This window comes from Poecilia mexicana, unplaced genomic scaffold, assembly GCF_051168715.1.
Source record: "Poecilia mexicana isolate PSO_F unplaced genomic scaffold, ASM5116871v1 scaffold_19, whole genome shotgun sequence".
NCBI classification, from domain to species: domain Eukaryota; kingdom Metazoa; phylum Chordata; class Actinopteri; order Cyprinodontiformes; family Poeciliidae; genus Poecilia; species Poecilia mexicana.
Genome location: NW_028263388.1, coordinates 11955858 through 11972309, shown reverse-complemented (window position 1 = coordinate 11972309; position 16452 = coordinate 11955858). Strand labels below are relative to the sequence as shown.

Here is a 16452-nt window from a genome sequence, read left to right as displayed (position 1 = left end):
TTAATAGTTCCTCAGGCGTGTTTTTCTAGAGTTTCATACTCTTTCTATTTTCAGATGATGGATTGAACAGTGCTCTCTGACATGTTGTTTTATTGTTTTATAACAGAATCCTGGTTTCATCTTCTCCACAATTATCTTTCTGACTTGTCCACCGTGTTCCTTGGTCTTCATGATGCTGTGGGCTTCCCAGAACAGCTGGTGAATGATACTTAAGTGGTTTCTGAAGGAAGGTTGTGGTACTGAACTTTATTTAGGGATCTCAGGCAAAAGGGGTCTGAGTACATAATTTTATTTAAATACCTTCTTTTTTGGCAAATACCGTTAAAAACCATTGATAGTTTTCCTTCTTCTTCACAGATATGTGTTACTTTGTATTGCTCTGTCTCACAAACTCTCCAACAATGCATAGAAGTTTGAACTTGTAATGTGACAAAATGAGAAAAAGTTTTTTCGAGAGCGAATACTTTTGGCAAGATTTATTGTTCCCAAAAAATGTTTGCTCCTTGGGTAAAAGAGCATTTGGAGGATGATAAGACTTTATTTTATAATGCTGTATGTAGGAAACTCACAGATTTAAACTGATAAATTTGAGATGAAAATACCAGGGAGAAATGTCCGTCCACACTTGATTAAAGCAAGCAAGAGATTTCATGAATACGGAAAGAAGCTCTTTATTTCTTACGTTGTGAGTTGACGTCATCAGATGTCTTCATCCAATCAACAACCTGGAAATCAAAGATATTCCATGTAATCTAACAAAGAAAATCATTACATTTTGAGATCAAAGACATTTAGAAAGCTAAAAAAAAAAAGATTTCAATTAGATTCTATCAATCCAATTGTTTTTAACCGGATTACTAGATTACTTATTCCCGCCTCTTATTCCTGATGTTCATCATGTGCTTTTTTTCTTTCTATTTTGCTAATTTAATTAAATAATTTAGAATGGCTATCAACTAAACAAATTGAAATTCTGAAACGACACGAAGTCCAACTCCGCCCTGACTTCATCGCATTTGACTTCAGAAGGACAAATGGTTTTGATCTAAAAATCTCATGTTTGATATCTGCCACTGAAAAATAAATAAATAAAATCACCTCTGTGTGAGCCCCCCTGTTATGCCATGAATACTGGATCCAGTTTCCTTTGAAGCCTCAGGGACCCCGCGGAGTGACGTGCGACAGAGGAACTGGTAGAAATCCGAGGAAGTGAGCCTGGCAATAGACTTGTAAAAGAGCCTACAAAACAACTGCAAGCAGCATGGGGTACAAACTGCACCAGGCTGACCTCAAAGTGCAGAGGAGGGAAGAGAGGGTGCTGGGGGGGGGAGGGGGGGATGTGAGTGGATAAAGATGTGCAGGGCATCTATAGACAGACGCTGGTTTTTATTATCGCCCCGTTCACTCAGGTGTTTGTGGTTGTGTTTGTGGGCGTACGCCGGGGGAGGATGATTTCACTTTTCTCTTCCCGTCCTCTGCTTCTCTCCTTGTCCTACATCCTCCATCAGAAAGCAAGGAGGCCCGGCGCTGATGGGAAGGTGAAAAACATCCTCCTCCTCCTCTCTCCCGGCTGAACATCTGTCTCCTCGGTGTTGGCTGCACCACCGATTCTGACACCTCCAGATGGAGAGCCTGCTGGGAGCACTGAGGTATTACCTCCAGAGATGGCAGGGATCACACCCCTGGAAAGAAGTCCCACACTTGCTTTCTGCAGCGACTCCTTCTTCTTTTTTGTTGTTGTTGGATCTGTCACGGCTCTCCATATCCATTGTCACTCCCCCGCTACCCCGGCCCTGCCCCTCTGCCTTTGTGGCTCATCTGATGAGCAGGCTTTTGGGCCTTGTTAAGAAATGCATGACATCAAATGTCTGAGCCCTTCTTCTAATTTACAGTAATGGGTCGTGTGGTATTTCAACTGTAAATTCTATTCAAGGAACTGAATTAATTTTTAATACAGTTGTGAAAGAACTGCAGGCTCATGCAGATGTATTTCGAACGACCGCTGATTCCCATTTCCTAAATGCATGTTTTCCAGACGCCTTAAAAAGATTAAAGCTCACACAGTCTTGATCATGGCCCAAGAAAGGAAAAAAAAAAGAGAAGAAAGCGCCCGTACAGTTTATTAGTGCAAATATTAGAAGCAATACCTGTGAAAATCCAGAGCGTAAAAGCCTGGGAGTTTGCTTCGCCAGAGCCCCTCTGCCGTCTTGACAGATTGACTCTGCATTCATTTGTGCCTGAACTCTGAGTGAACCTCGGCGTTGGAGAAGAAGGGCATCAACAGGCCATAGCTGTTGGGGCAGAAACTGTGTGTGCAAACCCATCACCCAGAGCAAATATTGAAACTGCGCCTCCCTTTACAATGAGAGGAAACGAGGTGGTCAGGTTCTGGAAGCCACAATAGCCACTGTTTCCATTTAAAATGGGTGTTTAATTTATTTTATTTTAAAATAACATTTCATTCAAATTCGGTCAGACAGAAATAGATCCGTGGTAAGAAGTGACCGAGTTGAATTTGGGTAACAAATCAAGAGTGAGACCCGACTTCCTGGAGTTTGTTGTCATGTTTAAAGCCCCTGGAGGTATTTTGAGGTGAAAAGGTCACTCAAGAACCACCCCATGTGTTGTGAGAGATTCCCCTTGTCACATTATGCAAGCTGACATTGTTGCAGTCGAATAAATTCAAAATCTACACAACAAATTAGAGATGTGCCAATCAGGCTTTTGCTGGCCATTACAGATTTCTGGTTTCCTGTCAAAAGAAAGGAGAAATCTGATTTTTTTTTATTTATTTATTTTTAAATTAGTTCTCTTTCTAAAGCCTATGAACACATAACAGAGAAAAAAATGTTCAACAGGTACTTTGATAGAGGTACAGTAGAAAATTAAGGAATTACAATACAAGCCAGTTTTTAATGGGTATGTTCCTAACCTTTATCTGATATTTACTGATTTCCACAAGTGCATGCTGTTCGTTGGAAGTTGCAGGAGTTCTGAGATTTGACGTGTTTAATAAAAAGTGTAAAAAAAAAAAACAATCTGATCTTGTTAGCATTCGACCTGCAGATCACAAGTCAGAGACAATCAGGAAAAAGCACCAAACTAGACTAAATATGAAGACATAGTCAGCTTTTACAAGCACAAAAACTGCAATTTTATTCTTTAATATTTCATAGTCTTTATTAAGCTAAATCATCTGAACAAGTGTTGGAAAATACCCTGTAAATAAATAGTGCAAAACAATGACACTGAGATCAGTGATACAACACAAAGCACAGCTTGAGCTCATTATGGAGAGGTAAAAAAATAAAAAATAAATCCATGAAAATATTTTTAAGAAGCACCCAGTTCAGAGGAAAAGCAGCAGTCAGTCATACCCTGTAAAGATTCACAAGTCCACAAGCACTTTGAGTATTTATTTCCCACGGTATGGTGAAACCCAACCGCTTTTTTTTTTCCTTTTTTTTAAAGTCCCATCACAGTTCACAGTTTCTCCCCTTTAGTATTTGTGGACGCGGTTTCAGAGAGTTTCTCCGGTGGAGTGCTGCTGGCCAGGACGCAGCCGAGCTTCTCTCGCTTCTTCTGCTTCATCCTGCGGTTCTGGAACCAGATCTTCACTTGCGTCTCATTGAGCTCCAGGCTGGCCGCCACCTCCACCCGCCGCGCCCGCGTCAGGTACTTGTTGAAGTGGAACTCCTTCTCCAGCTCCGTCAGCTGCTTGGTGGTGAAGTTGGTGCGGATCGCATTGGGCTGGCCCGGAACCCCGAACTCCGACAGAACAGCTGTGGGGAGAGAAGAGGGGGAGCGAAAGGCGGTGGATTGATCGATGGAGAGAAACATGGAAGTCATGGAGCTGAAGAAGCACGAAGGGGGTGAAGATGTGAGTGGAAAACGTGAGAGTTAATCGCGCTGCTTTGGGCTGTATAAGCACCAGCGACAAGAACCACCGACCTGTTTTAGGGGGGTTCCTCTTCACTTTCATCCAGTCGAAAGTTTTAGAAGTTTCCTCCTGGTCTTTCTCCTTGCACTGGGGTGGTAGCCTCCTGTAAACACTCTCTGAGTACTCCTGCTGCCGCTGGTCCGGATACTGCACGTATTGGCCCGGGCCGCAGCCGTTCCCGGGGTAAGGAGCCACGCTCGTTCCGAGAGGAGATACCTGCGTGTGCGCGAAGCTCCTGTCCTGGTCGGGACCGAGGCCGAACTGGTGGTGTCCGTACTCCAGAGATGAGCCGTACACGGGGTTTCCTGCTGCTGAAAACTGCAGATCCAGACTGGTGTGCTGCTGCTGCTGCTGGTGGTGCAGCGGGACGCTCGGAGCCTGGTGAGGCACCAAACACCCGTCCGGTGCGTAACTATCACTTGTTGCGCAAGAGTTGGACGCTGCGTACCCGGGGTTTAAATTGGAGTATCCGGCTTTTGTGCTAAAAACATTTGCTCCGCGGCTGCATACCGGATAGTCTAAGTAGGAGTTCATCCTGGAACCTGGGCCTGGTGGATTTGTTTCAGACCTGACTTGGAGCGAGCCGTCATTAATGGTCGCTCCCTGTGCCCTGACCTTAGGTAGGATGTCAAAGCTGTAAGAAAAACAAAAAGGGGTAAAAAAAAAAAAAAAAACTACCTTCCACCCTCATATCACCTTCCTGACCACGCCACGTGACCAGCCAAACACCAATGGCAAAAGAGCCACAGCACTCCGTCAAGTCTTTAGGCTCGTCCATCAAAGGGCCCCATTTACAAGACAAACGCTTCAATCAAAGTGGCTCATCTATCTGATAACAACACAAACATCAGGACACATGTGCACCAAAGAGGAGCGTCAACAGATAAAAGGGGAAATAATCACAACAGGAATCATGATGAAAAAAAAAAATAATAAGAAGAATATTACCACATCTCCAGAGATTAAAAAAAAAAGACGGGGTATAATCAATTTAGACAATAACAGTACTTTTACTACAAATAACAATCTTATTAATAATAGTTAAAATAAATCTGAAAAAAATAAGATTAAATACAACACTAATAATAAATAAATAAATAAATAAATAAATAAATAAATAAATAAATAAATAAGCAAATAAATATAATGTAATATAATTTGGTCGCACTGTAAATGTGGTACCTGATGGTTTGTTTCACATATTATTATTATTATTATTATTATTATTATTATTATTATTATTATTATTGCTTCCAATGCATTATTGAGAGCTTTGTATTTTTCAGTTGTTTCTGTTTTTTAAGTAATGTTTTATTTCTTATAGTGATTTTTTTTTTTTTTTTTTTTTTTGCTCTCTTCATTTCAGTTGCTTTTTTTTCTGAGCTTCGGGATCCCAATCTACATTTTTGTGTTTGTCAGACTTGCAGGACGGAGCCTGAATGAGGTACCGTCCCTGAAACAGTCAGCGCAGTGAATTCAGTGATCCATCACGACTCCTTATAAACGCTGACAGCTTGTTTGGTCCATTTTGAGCCATAAAAGAAACAAAGGCCCGTTTAAGAGCCAGAGACGGAGCCCTTTTTCCCTCCCTCCTCTGCTCTGCTTAGGAGTTATAATAATGTGGGGATCTCGCAGAATAGTCCTCCTAAACGGGCCCTGCAGTTAAGCACGAGTTTAGGTGCTCCTTAAGAGAAATTAACTAAAAAGAAACAAAGGATTTGCCATTCAGCATCGCGTTTCTCCTTCTAATTTGTAGACCATGCATAATGGGTTGGAACCTTAACATGATCTGTTTTTAATTGCCTAAATACCAAGTTGTATTTATATGCATCTTGAGCTTTTTGAGATGGACTAACCGAAGCTAAAGGAAGCATGCTTAAAGTATAAATCCGAATATGCTAATTATGAATAAATACTTATTTTTAAAAACCAGTGGATAACTATCAGCGTTGCGTGCAGAAATCTTAGAGATGAGTCAGTTTTGGCGCTTGCATGATTCTGTCCTGAGGTGTGCAGGCCTGCAAGAAGTACGACCCGCCATGGCCGTCCAGTCCCTGGTTTGAGTCTGCGGTGCTGTCCTGCGTGCTGTACTGCGCCGTGTCAAAGTGCGGGTCGTGCGTGAAGCTCGGGGCTGTACATTTGGAGTATCCTACCGGGTAGGCCTGCTGCTGGGGCTGTCTGAGCGGAGGGGAGGGCGGCTGGTAATCAGCACCCAGATGGACATAACCCAGGCTCGCCAGAGTGGGGCTGCCCGCGGCGGAGGGGGAGGACGGAGGGGAGCAGGAGCTGGTGCTCGTCGCGGTGAGGCCCTGCACTCTCTGGTCCTTCTTCTGCTTCATCCTCCGGTTCTGGAACCAAATCTTGATCTGCCTCTCGTTCAGGTTGAGGAGGCTGGCCATCTCCACCCGCCGCGGCCTGCACAGGTAGCGGCTGAAGTGAAACTCCTTCTCCAGCTCCACCAGTTGCGCGCTCGTGTACGCGGTGCGCGTGCGCTTGGAGGCCTGGCTCGAGCAGGGAGACTTCTCGGCGCAATCTGCGGAGCCAAAGAGATGTCCTGTCAACAGCAGCAGTACGGGTTTATGTGCTAAGGTTCAATGTGGTCCTTCATTTCAGAGGAGGCCACAGCAGGTTAACAACTGTCTCCTGTGTCTGTGACCGCTGTGTTTGAAAAAGGACGGAAAAGGGGAAGTATCGTCCTAACGTAGTGAAACAGAGGCGCTCCCTTCTATGAGAGGCACCGGCACTTGAAAAACAAGCTCTGAATGTTTTATTTGAACATGTGAAATAAAATCTAACCAATAATAATAATAATAAAAAAAAACAAAACAGAAACACTAATTCTGAATATTGGAGTTTGATATGGGCAGGAAGGCTCACCATCCAGGGCGCCACTGCTTCACAGGGTGGCTTTAAGGAAAGGGGTTATCTTTCAGATGAGCGACAAATAAATAATTATTTTTATTTGACAGCTTGAAATAAAAAAAATAGGTTCTAACAGTGGTGTTTTGCTTTCTTTTCAGATGCACCTTGATTTTTTTTTTTAATTTATTTTAGATGCTTGTCAATCGTGAGTGAACACTTCCTGTGTGGTGCACATTATATTAAAAAAAATGCTGGCAGGCTTATTAGTGAACGCTGGCATCTGATTGAAAGATCACTAAAGGGTACAAAACGGTCAGAACTGGATTAATTAATGTTGAAAAGAGAAAATTTAAAACATTGGCATGTTTGGAACCTTTATTTGTGAAATCGCAGCTTTTCAAATCCTTTTTTTATTATTTTAGAATTAAGAACCATTTAGACAACACTGGAGACAACATCAAAAAACCCAATATGTCTGCATGGCTATACAGAGTCCTGACTTGACTCTGATAGAGAATCTATGAAGGAAAGCTCAAAGTTAGGGTGATGGAGTGGAGGCATTTCAGCCTGAACATCTTGGTGTAAAGATAAATCATCAAAGGTAAAATGCAAATATCAAAAACTAAGAAAAAAATATTTCTTTATTGATTGATGAAAGGGGAAGAAATCGTTTCTGACATGCCATTTTTAGTGCAAATAGTAAAAGATCATTTTTTTGTATACTGCAAGAAAAGGACTTGGAATGAAGTTTGTTTTTTAAATCATATAAATATTATTTTATTGGTTTACAAGTTGTCAAGTTATAACGTGCTTTATATACATCAAATGAAACAGTTTTGTAACAGAAAGCACTCTTTCATCCTTGCAAAAAAATTCATCCATAGATAATTTTTTTCATATATCTACTTTTGATGTTTATGCAATTGAATTCAAGGTCTGACAACACTGCTTTAAATGTTGTACCATGAAAATATCTACGAATAAAAGTTTTGTTTACACAGTTATTACTAACATCCTACTAAAAAAGAATGTTGTAAACCTAATCAGAAGTCCCTGCTGGCTCGGAGAAGCAGCTGCTTAGTTTGCTTTTTACTTAGGCCGGCTCAGTTCTTGCAAAGATTCAGCAAGGTCTCATTGTGCCACTCTATTTCATCTTTTCCACAAATAAGGCTTAATAAGACTAAAGCAAAGAACTTCACCAGAGGATTAGGGGGATGATCCCTTAATGAGATACAATGTTGTGTCATTTTCTGGAATTTAAAGTCTATGTGGGCCTTTTCATTAATTTAGAAGTGCTGACTTAAAGGTTTTAGAGACTGAAGCCACTATATTTTTTTTGTAGCTGTTTCATGTTTTGGGCTTTTCTTCATGTGTTAATTCAGTTTTGTCACACAACATTCATCAACATACAAAACATCAAGAGTAACAGCAAAAAAAAAACCGAAATAAAAGGTGGTTAATCTGGCTTGGGAATTGTAAAAGCAGAGTGCCATTAACATTTCTTTTGAAGGCCAAAATGGATGCCAGAATTACGCTAAACTATTGAATGAAGGAATGTTTGGTAATTGTGATTATTTTATTATTCTCATTATCAGTGTAGTAGTTGCTGCTTTAGGTTTGTTTGGTTTGATGGCTATTACTTTGATGTGATTCTCTCTCATTAACATCAAAACATTCCTATAACCTAATGTGTAATGACCTCTTTCTTTATGTGCCTCATCACAGCATAATTAATAACCAGCTGACCACCTAAACCTTAAAAAACAAAACACAAAAGTACCTCTATAGCTTGTTGAGAAGATACTAAATGGGCACGAATGCTTTTAAGCTAATTTAACAGTAATAACACTGGCTGTTAAGATGTAAAAAAATAAAATTGATGGAACAATTTGGATCATTTTTGTTTGGCTACTTCATGTAAAATGCTTTTGAGCAGAAACTATGCAAACCTGACATCTAAAAGACACTTTTTAAAATAAATTAGGTTGAATTGCAACTATTTTTGATTATTTTTGCTCATCTGTTTTGCCTTCGGGTGTTATAAAAAGCTTCTTTGTGACTAAGGCGCAGTAAAGTGTTTGTAAAAGTAATGTACAACTATAATTGTGTCGTTCATTTTACTATAGTAATCAAGGTGTTGCACATATTAACATGTAAAATGTATATCTTAGTCAAACAGTTTGTACCTGTAATGAGCAATAATAGTTACATTTCATCAGCTACTTTTGCTGTTGCAAACAGAAATGATTTAATTAGAGTTTAACTGACGATGGTTCAGTTTTAGCTGCACTTATTTCTCATATTGGAAAAAACAGTAAAACTGTTTGGATTATGAATAAATATATTGATTTAAGAAGCAATAAGAATTGTCATGAGACCTGTGATTGAGAAGATTTGTTATGAAACTTTTAACTGAATTAGCAACAGTGCTAATTAGCATGCTAACGTCAAATTTGCTAGCAAACTTAGCTTTCAAACCCTGAGGCAGTCATTGCAAGTGAATAGCAAATTTTAGCTGTGGTTATCATCAAAGACTAATGCTATTTTGTTAGAAAAGATGTTCATCTTTTTTGTCAAGCATTAACTTGTTTAGTGACAGTGCTATTTTGCGTCAAAGTGACTAGCAAATGCAGCTTCTTATTGCTAATGAGCGTTCATTTAGCATGCTAATAATCTGAGTTTCTAAGTCGCTGCTCATAATTTGATAGATCTTTCTGAAGCTGCTAGAAAAAATGTTCATGTACCACTTTTTTAGAGTAGATTTGAAAAAGTTTGCATCCAGCTCTAACTAGCTTAGCGATAATGCTATATTGCAAGCCATAGTCAAGTTTGCAAGCAAAATACCGTACACTGCTGGTATCGAGAAGGAATGTCTTATTTGTGGCTTATCAGAGCAAAGGTTGAAAATTGGAAGTCAACTTAGTTTGTTGAGAAACATTTAAAAAAAAGTATTCAAATAAAACTTAATTCCTCTCTAACATCAATCTAAATCAAATGTATGCTAATGTCGACAGATCCTAATTGAAATGTGGATTTGTCACTGAAGACATTTTTCCAAAAATAAATTAACCACCATTTTAATCATTCCAATGAAGTAATTAAAAATTCCATTTTATAGTGTAAATGGGAAAAGGCCTTTTTAAGCCAATTGATATCTGTGTTTTGTATCATACCGACCTGCAACCCCCCTGTGGGGATTCTGATTGGAGGGTCTCGACTCTTTCATCCAGGAGAAAACCATTTTGCTCATTGTAAACTTATTGGGGCTTTGCGATTTGGACCTCCGTGGAAGCTCCTCTGCATCCTGGTGGGTCGGGGGTTGACGGGAGCCCCCAAAGCCAGACGCACCAGCCACAGACTCGCTGAAGAATCCGTGAGGGTGGCTGCAACTGTGGCGGTGGATGTTGCTCTGCATTTCCATGAAATGTGCACCGCGGCCCCCTTTGACCTTCTGGTGCACTGCTGGCAGCCAAATGTCACATGGCAGGTTTCCAGAGAGCCGAAGGCTTCAGGCCTGAGAGGATCCAGGAGGGAGAAGAAAAGAAAGACTGAATCAGGGAGGAGATTAAATGATCCATCTTATCAACTCAATAGTGAGCTGACATGAATGGCAAGCAGGGCTGCGAGACAAAACGAGGACTTTGGTTGAGAAACACACAAATTAAATAAAATAATAATAAGTAAAAAGATTTTTTTTAAAAACCGTCAAATCCTTCGGTTTGCCTTTATGCATTTTAGTTTAATATTTTTTTTAGACTATGGGTAAAATAATATTTAAATCGTTGGAAAGAAATAACGACGTCTGTTTTTCTGAATGCGTGTCTATCTGTTATTATACAAAAATAAAAACTTTAAAAAGGCAAAAAAAGAAGAATTGCATAACATTTCTATAGAAAATCAATTTAAAAATTAACGAGGCTTTATTGTGTTCTCCGCGGTGTTTCCTTGGCATTACATTAGGCCTTAAAAATAACAGCCTTTGTTCTGTTAAAGGATAGCTCTGTTTGCAAAGGAGGGGGAAATTAAATGTTATATCACAATCTGCTGAAAAACTCATCCATCAAATGCAAAATTATACAAATGTCTATACTGTGCTGCAGAAGCTGCACGGTTTGTGCCCCGAACTGAGATAAAAATCCATCTTTTTCTGCAGCGTCCCAAAGAGAAAGAGAGAAAGAGAGAGAGAGAGAGGGGAAAAAAATAAATTAAATTCGCCCTTCTTCCGAAATTAAACAAAACCAAATTATTTTTGAGCAAGAGGAGAGGAAAATGCAGTGAGTGAACGAGAGAGAATAAGTCTGGAGGCATGCAGCTTTATGAACTCTGGTTGAACCGCGGCTGGAGTCAGGCTCGTAAATCATAAAGACACATAACCCCGGCACAACAGCTCGGCTGCCTTACCTTCAGCGCTCATTCCGGCGCGGGAAACAAAAACCACGCAGGACTCCTCACACCTTTAGGAGCGAGTAAAAATAAATAAAATAAAAAAAAGAAAGAAAGAAATAAAGAAAAAAAAAACAGTAAAATAAAATGACTCCCCCCCAACAGGTCAGAATAAACCCCGAGCAGAGAAAGAGGTGCAGGTGGATGAGGGGTGAAGAGCAGCAGAGTGGACACGGGGTTTTTCTTTCTGCAGCTCAGACCGCCCTGCGCGCGCTGTTAATCTGCACACTACGTGGGTGTGTGAGTGTGTGTGTGTGTGTGTGTCCGCGCGCGCGCGTGAGGAAAAAAAAAGCCCTTTCTGCTGATCATGCAAGCTCGGTTTCATGTATGGGAATAGCTCTGCGATAAGATCATAAAAAGGGATTTTGTATTAGAAATATAATAACAATTTAACATGAATAAAAATTGTATTTTTTAAAAAAAAAAAGAGGAGACGGAACATCTCAGATACTCTTTTTTATCACCATTACCTTCTGAAATAAACTACTTTTAAGGCATTTTAGTCGAATTTTATGTCTGAATTTATTTATTTATTTATTTATTTATTTATTTATTTATTTATTTATTTATTTATTTATTTATTTGTAATCAATAGTTCCTACGTGTACGGCCTCCCGCTTAGGGCCGAAGAAGAAAGACACGCTCTCCATAACGAGCCCTTCTCCCCAACCTCTAATTTAAATTAGTGATCAGATGGGCCCATTTCAGAGCACTAAAGTGGAGACAGAGCAGAGGCGGCCGGCGCAGCGGCGTCCATTAAGACTCCGTGCAGAAAGAAGTTGATACTGTAATGTTGCTGCTGATTTGGCTTTCCACGGTGACAGTCAGGCTGCTGCTGCTGCTGCAGCGGATCGATCGGCGCTGCTTTGATCCTCTCTTCTCTACTTTCCTTTTTTTTTCTTCTTTTTTTTTGCTCCGTGATTTTAATTGGATCCTTAAGGTAATATTTAACCACGTATAGTGTTAATTAATGCAAATTGGTACCTTTGATCTCCGAAGCGAAATTGATCAAACAGAACAACAATCTGACTCAACAACCATCAGAATATATCTTCTCCAAACAGACTTTTATTGTGGAAGGTAAACATTTTTTGCAAAATATGCCACAACTGAACGCTTACTGTTAAGGGTGAATAAGAATTGAGATTGTACAAATAAACCTACTAATTATACAAATAGCACGGTGATTTAATCGATTGCATTGTGCGTCATGTTTTCAGTTTATTCTGTGGGCTTTTTTTTTTTCATGACGTTCAATAGAAAGCGAACACAGTGTCGATCCTATAAACGCTCTTGTTTCGTGACACGAACGCAAAGTTCAATTGATCGCTTTTGGTTTAACCCTGAAACATTAAAACTCCCCCAAATAAAATCAAAATGAAACGTGTTTGCCTAAAATGTATGCTGAATGCACAGCGGGAAACATGTGTTCGCAGCCAGACTGGTCAATAATCCATACGTCTTGCTGATGGCCTATAAAAGCTGCCATAAAAACAGAAAGAAAATCAGCAATGAGTGCGCTGTTTAGAAAATAAACCGCCTGCTGATGTATGGGAGGACGCGGAGGCTGTTAGGGGGGGCGATGGCGTCGGTGCAGATGTGCTGATCTGATTCTGTATAAATACCCAGTCAACATGTGTGTATGCGGGCCCCATGTGGGTCTGGATGGACAGCTACTGAATGCGCCTTGGCTCACAATGAGCGGCTGGTACTGGACTCATTAAGCTGTGCAGGTTTTAGCAGTTCAAAACGAGCAATGTGGGTCACGCTTATTGCCCAAAAAATGTCCGGTGTCAAACCTATCGAGTCAGTTCACATGAAGCCATCAAGTTTCCCCGGACAATCCCAGTTTTCAACCATTTCCTGTTCATGTGGGACCCACAAATAAAAGTTGTCTTCCTATTAGTACGAGCAGAGGTGGTTCAAGCTATGGGGCCCAAAGCAGAATCTAAAGTGTCTATGTAACACTTTAGATTCTGCCAATTTATTAGCAAGTCAAAAGGATTACTATAAATATTGCAATAAACGATGGAGAAAATGCCATTTCTCTGACTTATATTTACAGTGTGATTCCAGCCACAGGCAGCACCACCAGGAGGTCGCGGGGGTCAATGGCTACTCCTAGAAATTGACTGCCCCTCCCCCCAAGCCGGAGAAAATAACAGAGGAAGTGCAAGAAGTTTTAACATTTATCTTTTTACAAAAATACATGTTAAAGTCGCAGTAAAGCCCCTGCTAATTCTGCTGTGGCTTTCGGTTTTGATGTTCTGTGAGACGGCCCCCGTCTGGCGACCCGATGAAGACGTTTTGGAGACGCCCCTGACTCCAGCAGAGAAGCAAAAGTTAGAAATGATGTCATCAAATTTACTTGTTATCGCGACTGTCTGAATCTATGAAGGCTTTGCTACTGATTGAGCTGTCAGTGCTTCAAACCCTGAATACTTTTAAATATTGAATTGTAAAGAATTTAGTCATCAGAAAACTGTGAGGTGAATTTAAAAGTCGGCTGATAGAGGATAAAGGTAATCAAGAATGTGAAGTTTTGGAATCTGTGTTCACGCTTGAGGACTGGTCTCCTACTAGACACCAAGCAGAAGCTTAGCTCACGTATGCCTTAGGCCGGCTCTGGACAAACACACACACACACACACACACACACGCACACACACACACGTTTGTTTTGCTATCTTAGTGGGGACTTTCCATTGACTTCCATTCATTTCTACTAATTTCTACAGCCTAAACCTTACCTTTACCCTTTTCCTAACCCTAACCATCACATACCTAACCCTAACCCCAACCAAAACTCAATTCATACCTTAGCCCTAACTCTGACCCCTGACCCAAAAACAGGGTTTCCCCTCGTGGGGACCAGGCTCCGGTCCCCACGAGGAGCGATTGGTCCCCACAACGTAGCATATGCCAGGAAAATCGTCCCCGCAAGGTATTACAAACAAACGCACCCACACACACACACACACGCACACGCACGCACACACACACACACACACACACTCAAAGCTGAGCAGACTATAGTTATCAGTCAGCGTTCCTGAGCTCGTCACCTCACTGTCTGACGTTTGATGGACACGGCCGCTTTCCAGCAGCCTCCATCCAGTCTGCAGGGCCCGCTGACAAATGCAGCTCTCCGCAGCCTCCGCCGCTGTCAGTTAGCTGCAGAGGAGCCACGTGTTTGCAGGCACAGGCGATTCATTGCTCTGAATTAATCCAGGGACAGTTGAATCAACAGTGGCAGCAACTCGATTTCCCACCGACAACATGAGCAAGGTAATAAATAAACTAATGCACTGATAAACATGCAACACAGAGATCCACTTTCGGAGCCTTTTAAGAGCGACAAATAAACAGATTTACAACATTTCCAAGTTAGACAGTAACTCCTACAAGAATATTTGTAGCAAGAGAGATTGTGCACTAAATGGCATTGCCAACCAGTTCCTAATTGTCTGTAAAAATTTCAGCTTGGAAAATGGTGATTTAAATTAAACAATCAAATAATTGTTTTATTTAATTTGTTTAATTTCATTTAACTGTACGCTAGATTGTAATTTACTTTCCAAATGAGTTAGAAAACACTTTTGCAAACCTACTTCTGTTTTGCAGTCTTCCTCTTTCCTCTCGTCATCTTCCTCTCCTCTCCTCTGGACAGATTCTCCTTCCAGCCGACTGACTGGGGTTGTAGCCGTTTGGTCGAGCGCCTCATCGCATTTTACCCAGCAAACAGCAACTCCTCCTCGGCCACAGACAGAAAGGACGTGACAAATGATGTGCTGAACAATGACCACATTCAAGGCTCGCCCTGCAACTCTCCCAGATGTCATATTCACTAACAATGTGGCGCAAGAAAAGGAAAGAGAGGAAAAGGGGAGGGGAAAAGTGGGGGAAAAACTCCACTGATGGCCTACAGCTTAGTATAAACTCAAGCAGAAATGTTGGAAAGTTTGTAGCTTCTTGTTAGGTTCCTTTATTCTTCTTCAGCTGAAGTTGAGGCGTCGGCGCCTGCATGCTCCCCAAGATGGGAATTTGCGACTCTGTTCATGTTTACACAAATTCGGATCTACAGGGTGAATACAGGTGACAATGTCATTCGTCTCTGCTGACAAAAACCTGAAAAAAGTAAATCATGTAACAAAGCAAAGGGTCTCAAAACTGCAAATTGTAAAAAAGCAAACACGATTGCCAATACGAGATCTGACAAATGAAGTTTGGTTGTTGCGAAATCTCTTGCTGGTTTATTCATTTATTCTGCAATAATAAATATTGACAAACCAACCTGAATGAACATTTCATCAAATCCAAATTGCTCTTGTGACTGTTAATTAAGCACTAATAAACTGAATAATGCCTACAATAGAGCTTTATAAATGTGTATTAATATGTCGGAGTTTTTCCTTTCACAGGGAAATTTCCCTGTGACACTATAAGGCATCCTGTCCCACTCTTCTTTTGTCCAAGCTGCCAGGAAAAAGACAAAAAAAGAAAAAGTTAATTAAGCAATTGATATGGCATATATCCACTAGTAAATAAAAATAATAATAATATTGGTTTAAAATTGGTAAATCAATTTATTAATAGCTGTAAAGCTATAAAATAAAAATAAATTAGGTCAGAAATGTTAAATAAGAGTTCATAAAGGATCTGGTTATATATAACACTATTAATTTTAGATACATATTAGAAAAGGGTCTAACTTATAGTCTGTTGATGAAATTATATGTTATTATAATTTTCAATATATAATTTTAGATTAACAGTCTTAAACATAAGCATATGAATAAGACTAGCACACTCAATCCTCTCTCATTAATATTAATTAGGCTTTAATAAAGGGCCTAATATGTTGTTAAAATGGTTTTTACTCACCAATAAAGTTTCAAATAAAAATAACATTAGGTTAGAAATTTTCATATAGATTCATTACAGGGGAATATTTTAAAATCATGTTATTAATGTTACTTAGTTAAAGAGCTACTACTCGTTATCCATCACGCCTAACACATTTGATCCATAAATGTTAACTATGTATTAATAAAACATAATTCATAAAGTTTGAAATGTTTATAAAAAGGTTACTAAGTGGTCTAACATACTAACACTCATGTCACATCAGATAAGACCTGATGAGGGCATGCAATATACAAATGCAATGCTTAAAATACTAATACTTCATTAATGCTGTTTAAAAT

The 16452-nt window shown here is 40.1% G+C and overlaps 2 protein-coding genes across 2 annotated transcripts; both read right to left on the bottom strand.

The window, feature by feature from the left end:
* Positions 1-3066: 3066 nt before the first annotated feature.
* Positions 3067-4620, bottom strand: hoxb1b (homeobox B1b). Its single transcript, XM_014983940.2, has 2 exons — positions 3952-4620; positions 3067-3782 (listed from the first exon to the last, which is right to left on the bottom strand). Exons 1-2 carry the CDS (start codon positions 4472-4474, stop codon positions 3484-3486), a joined length of 822 nt encoding a protein of 273 aa, XP_014839426.2. The 5' UTR covers positions 4475-4620; the 3' UTR covers positions 3067-3483.
* Positions 4621-4930: 310 nt separating this feature from the next.
* On the bottom strand, positions 4931-13046 carry LOC106915966 (homeobox protein Hox-B3a). Its single transcript, XM_088016552.1, has 2 exons — positions 9980-13046; positions 4931-6473 (listed from the first exon to the last, which is right to left on the bottom strand). Exons 1-2 carry the CDS (start codon positions 10221-10223, stop codon positions 5905-5907), a joined length of 813 nt encoding a protein of 270 aa, XP_087872678.1. The 5' UTR covers positions 10224-13046; the 3' UTR covers positions 4931-5904.
* Positions 13047-16452: the final 3406 nt, after the last annotated feature.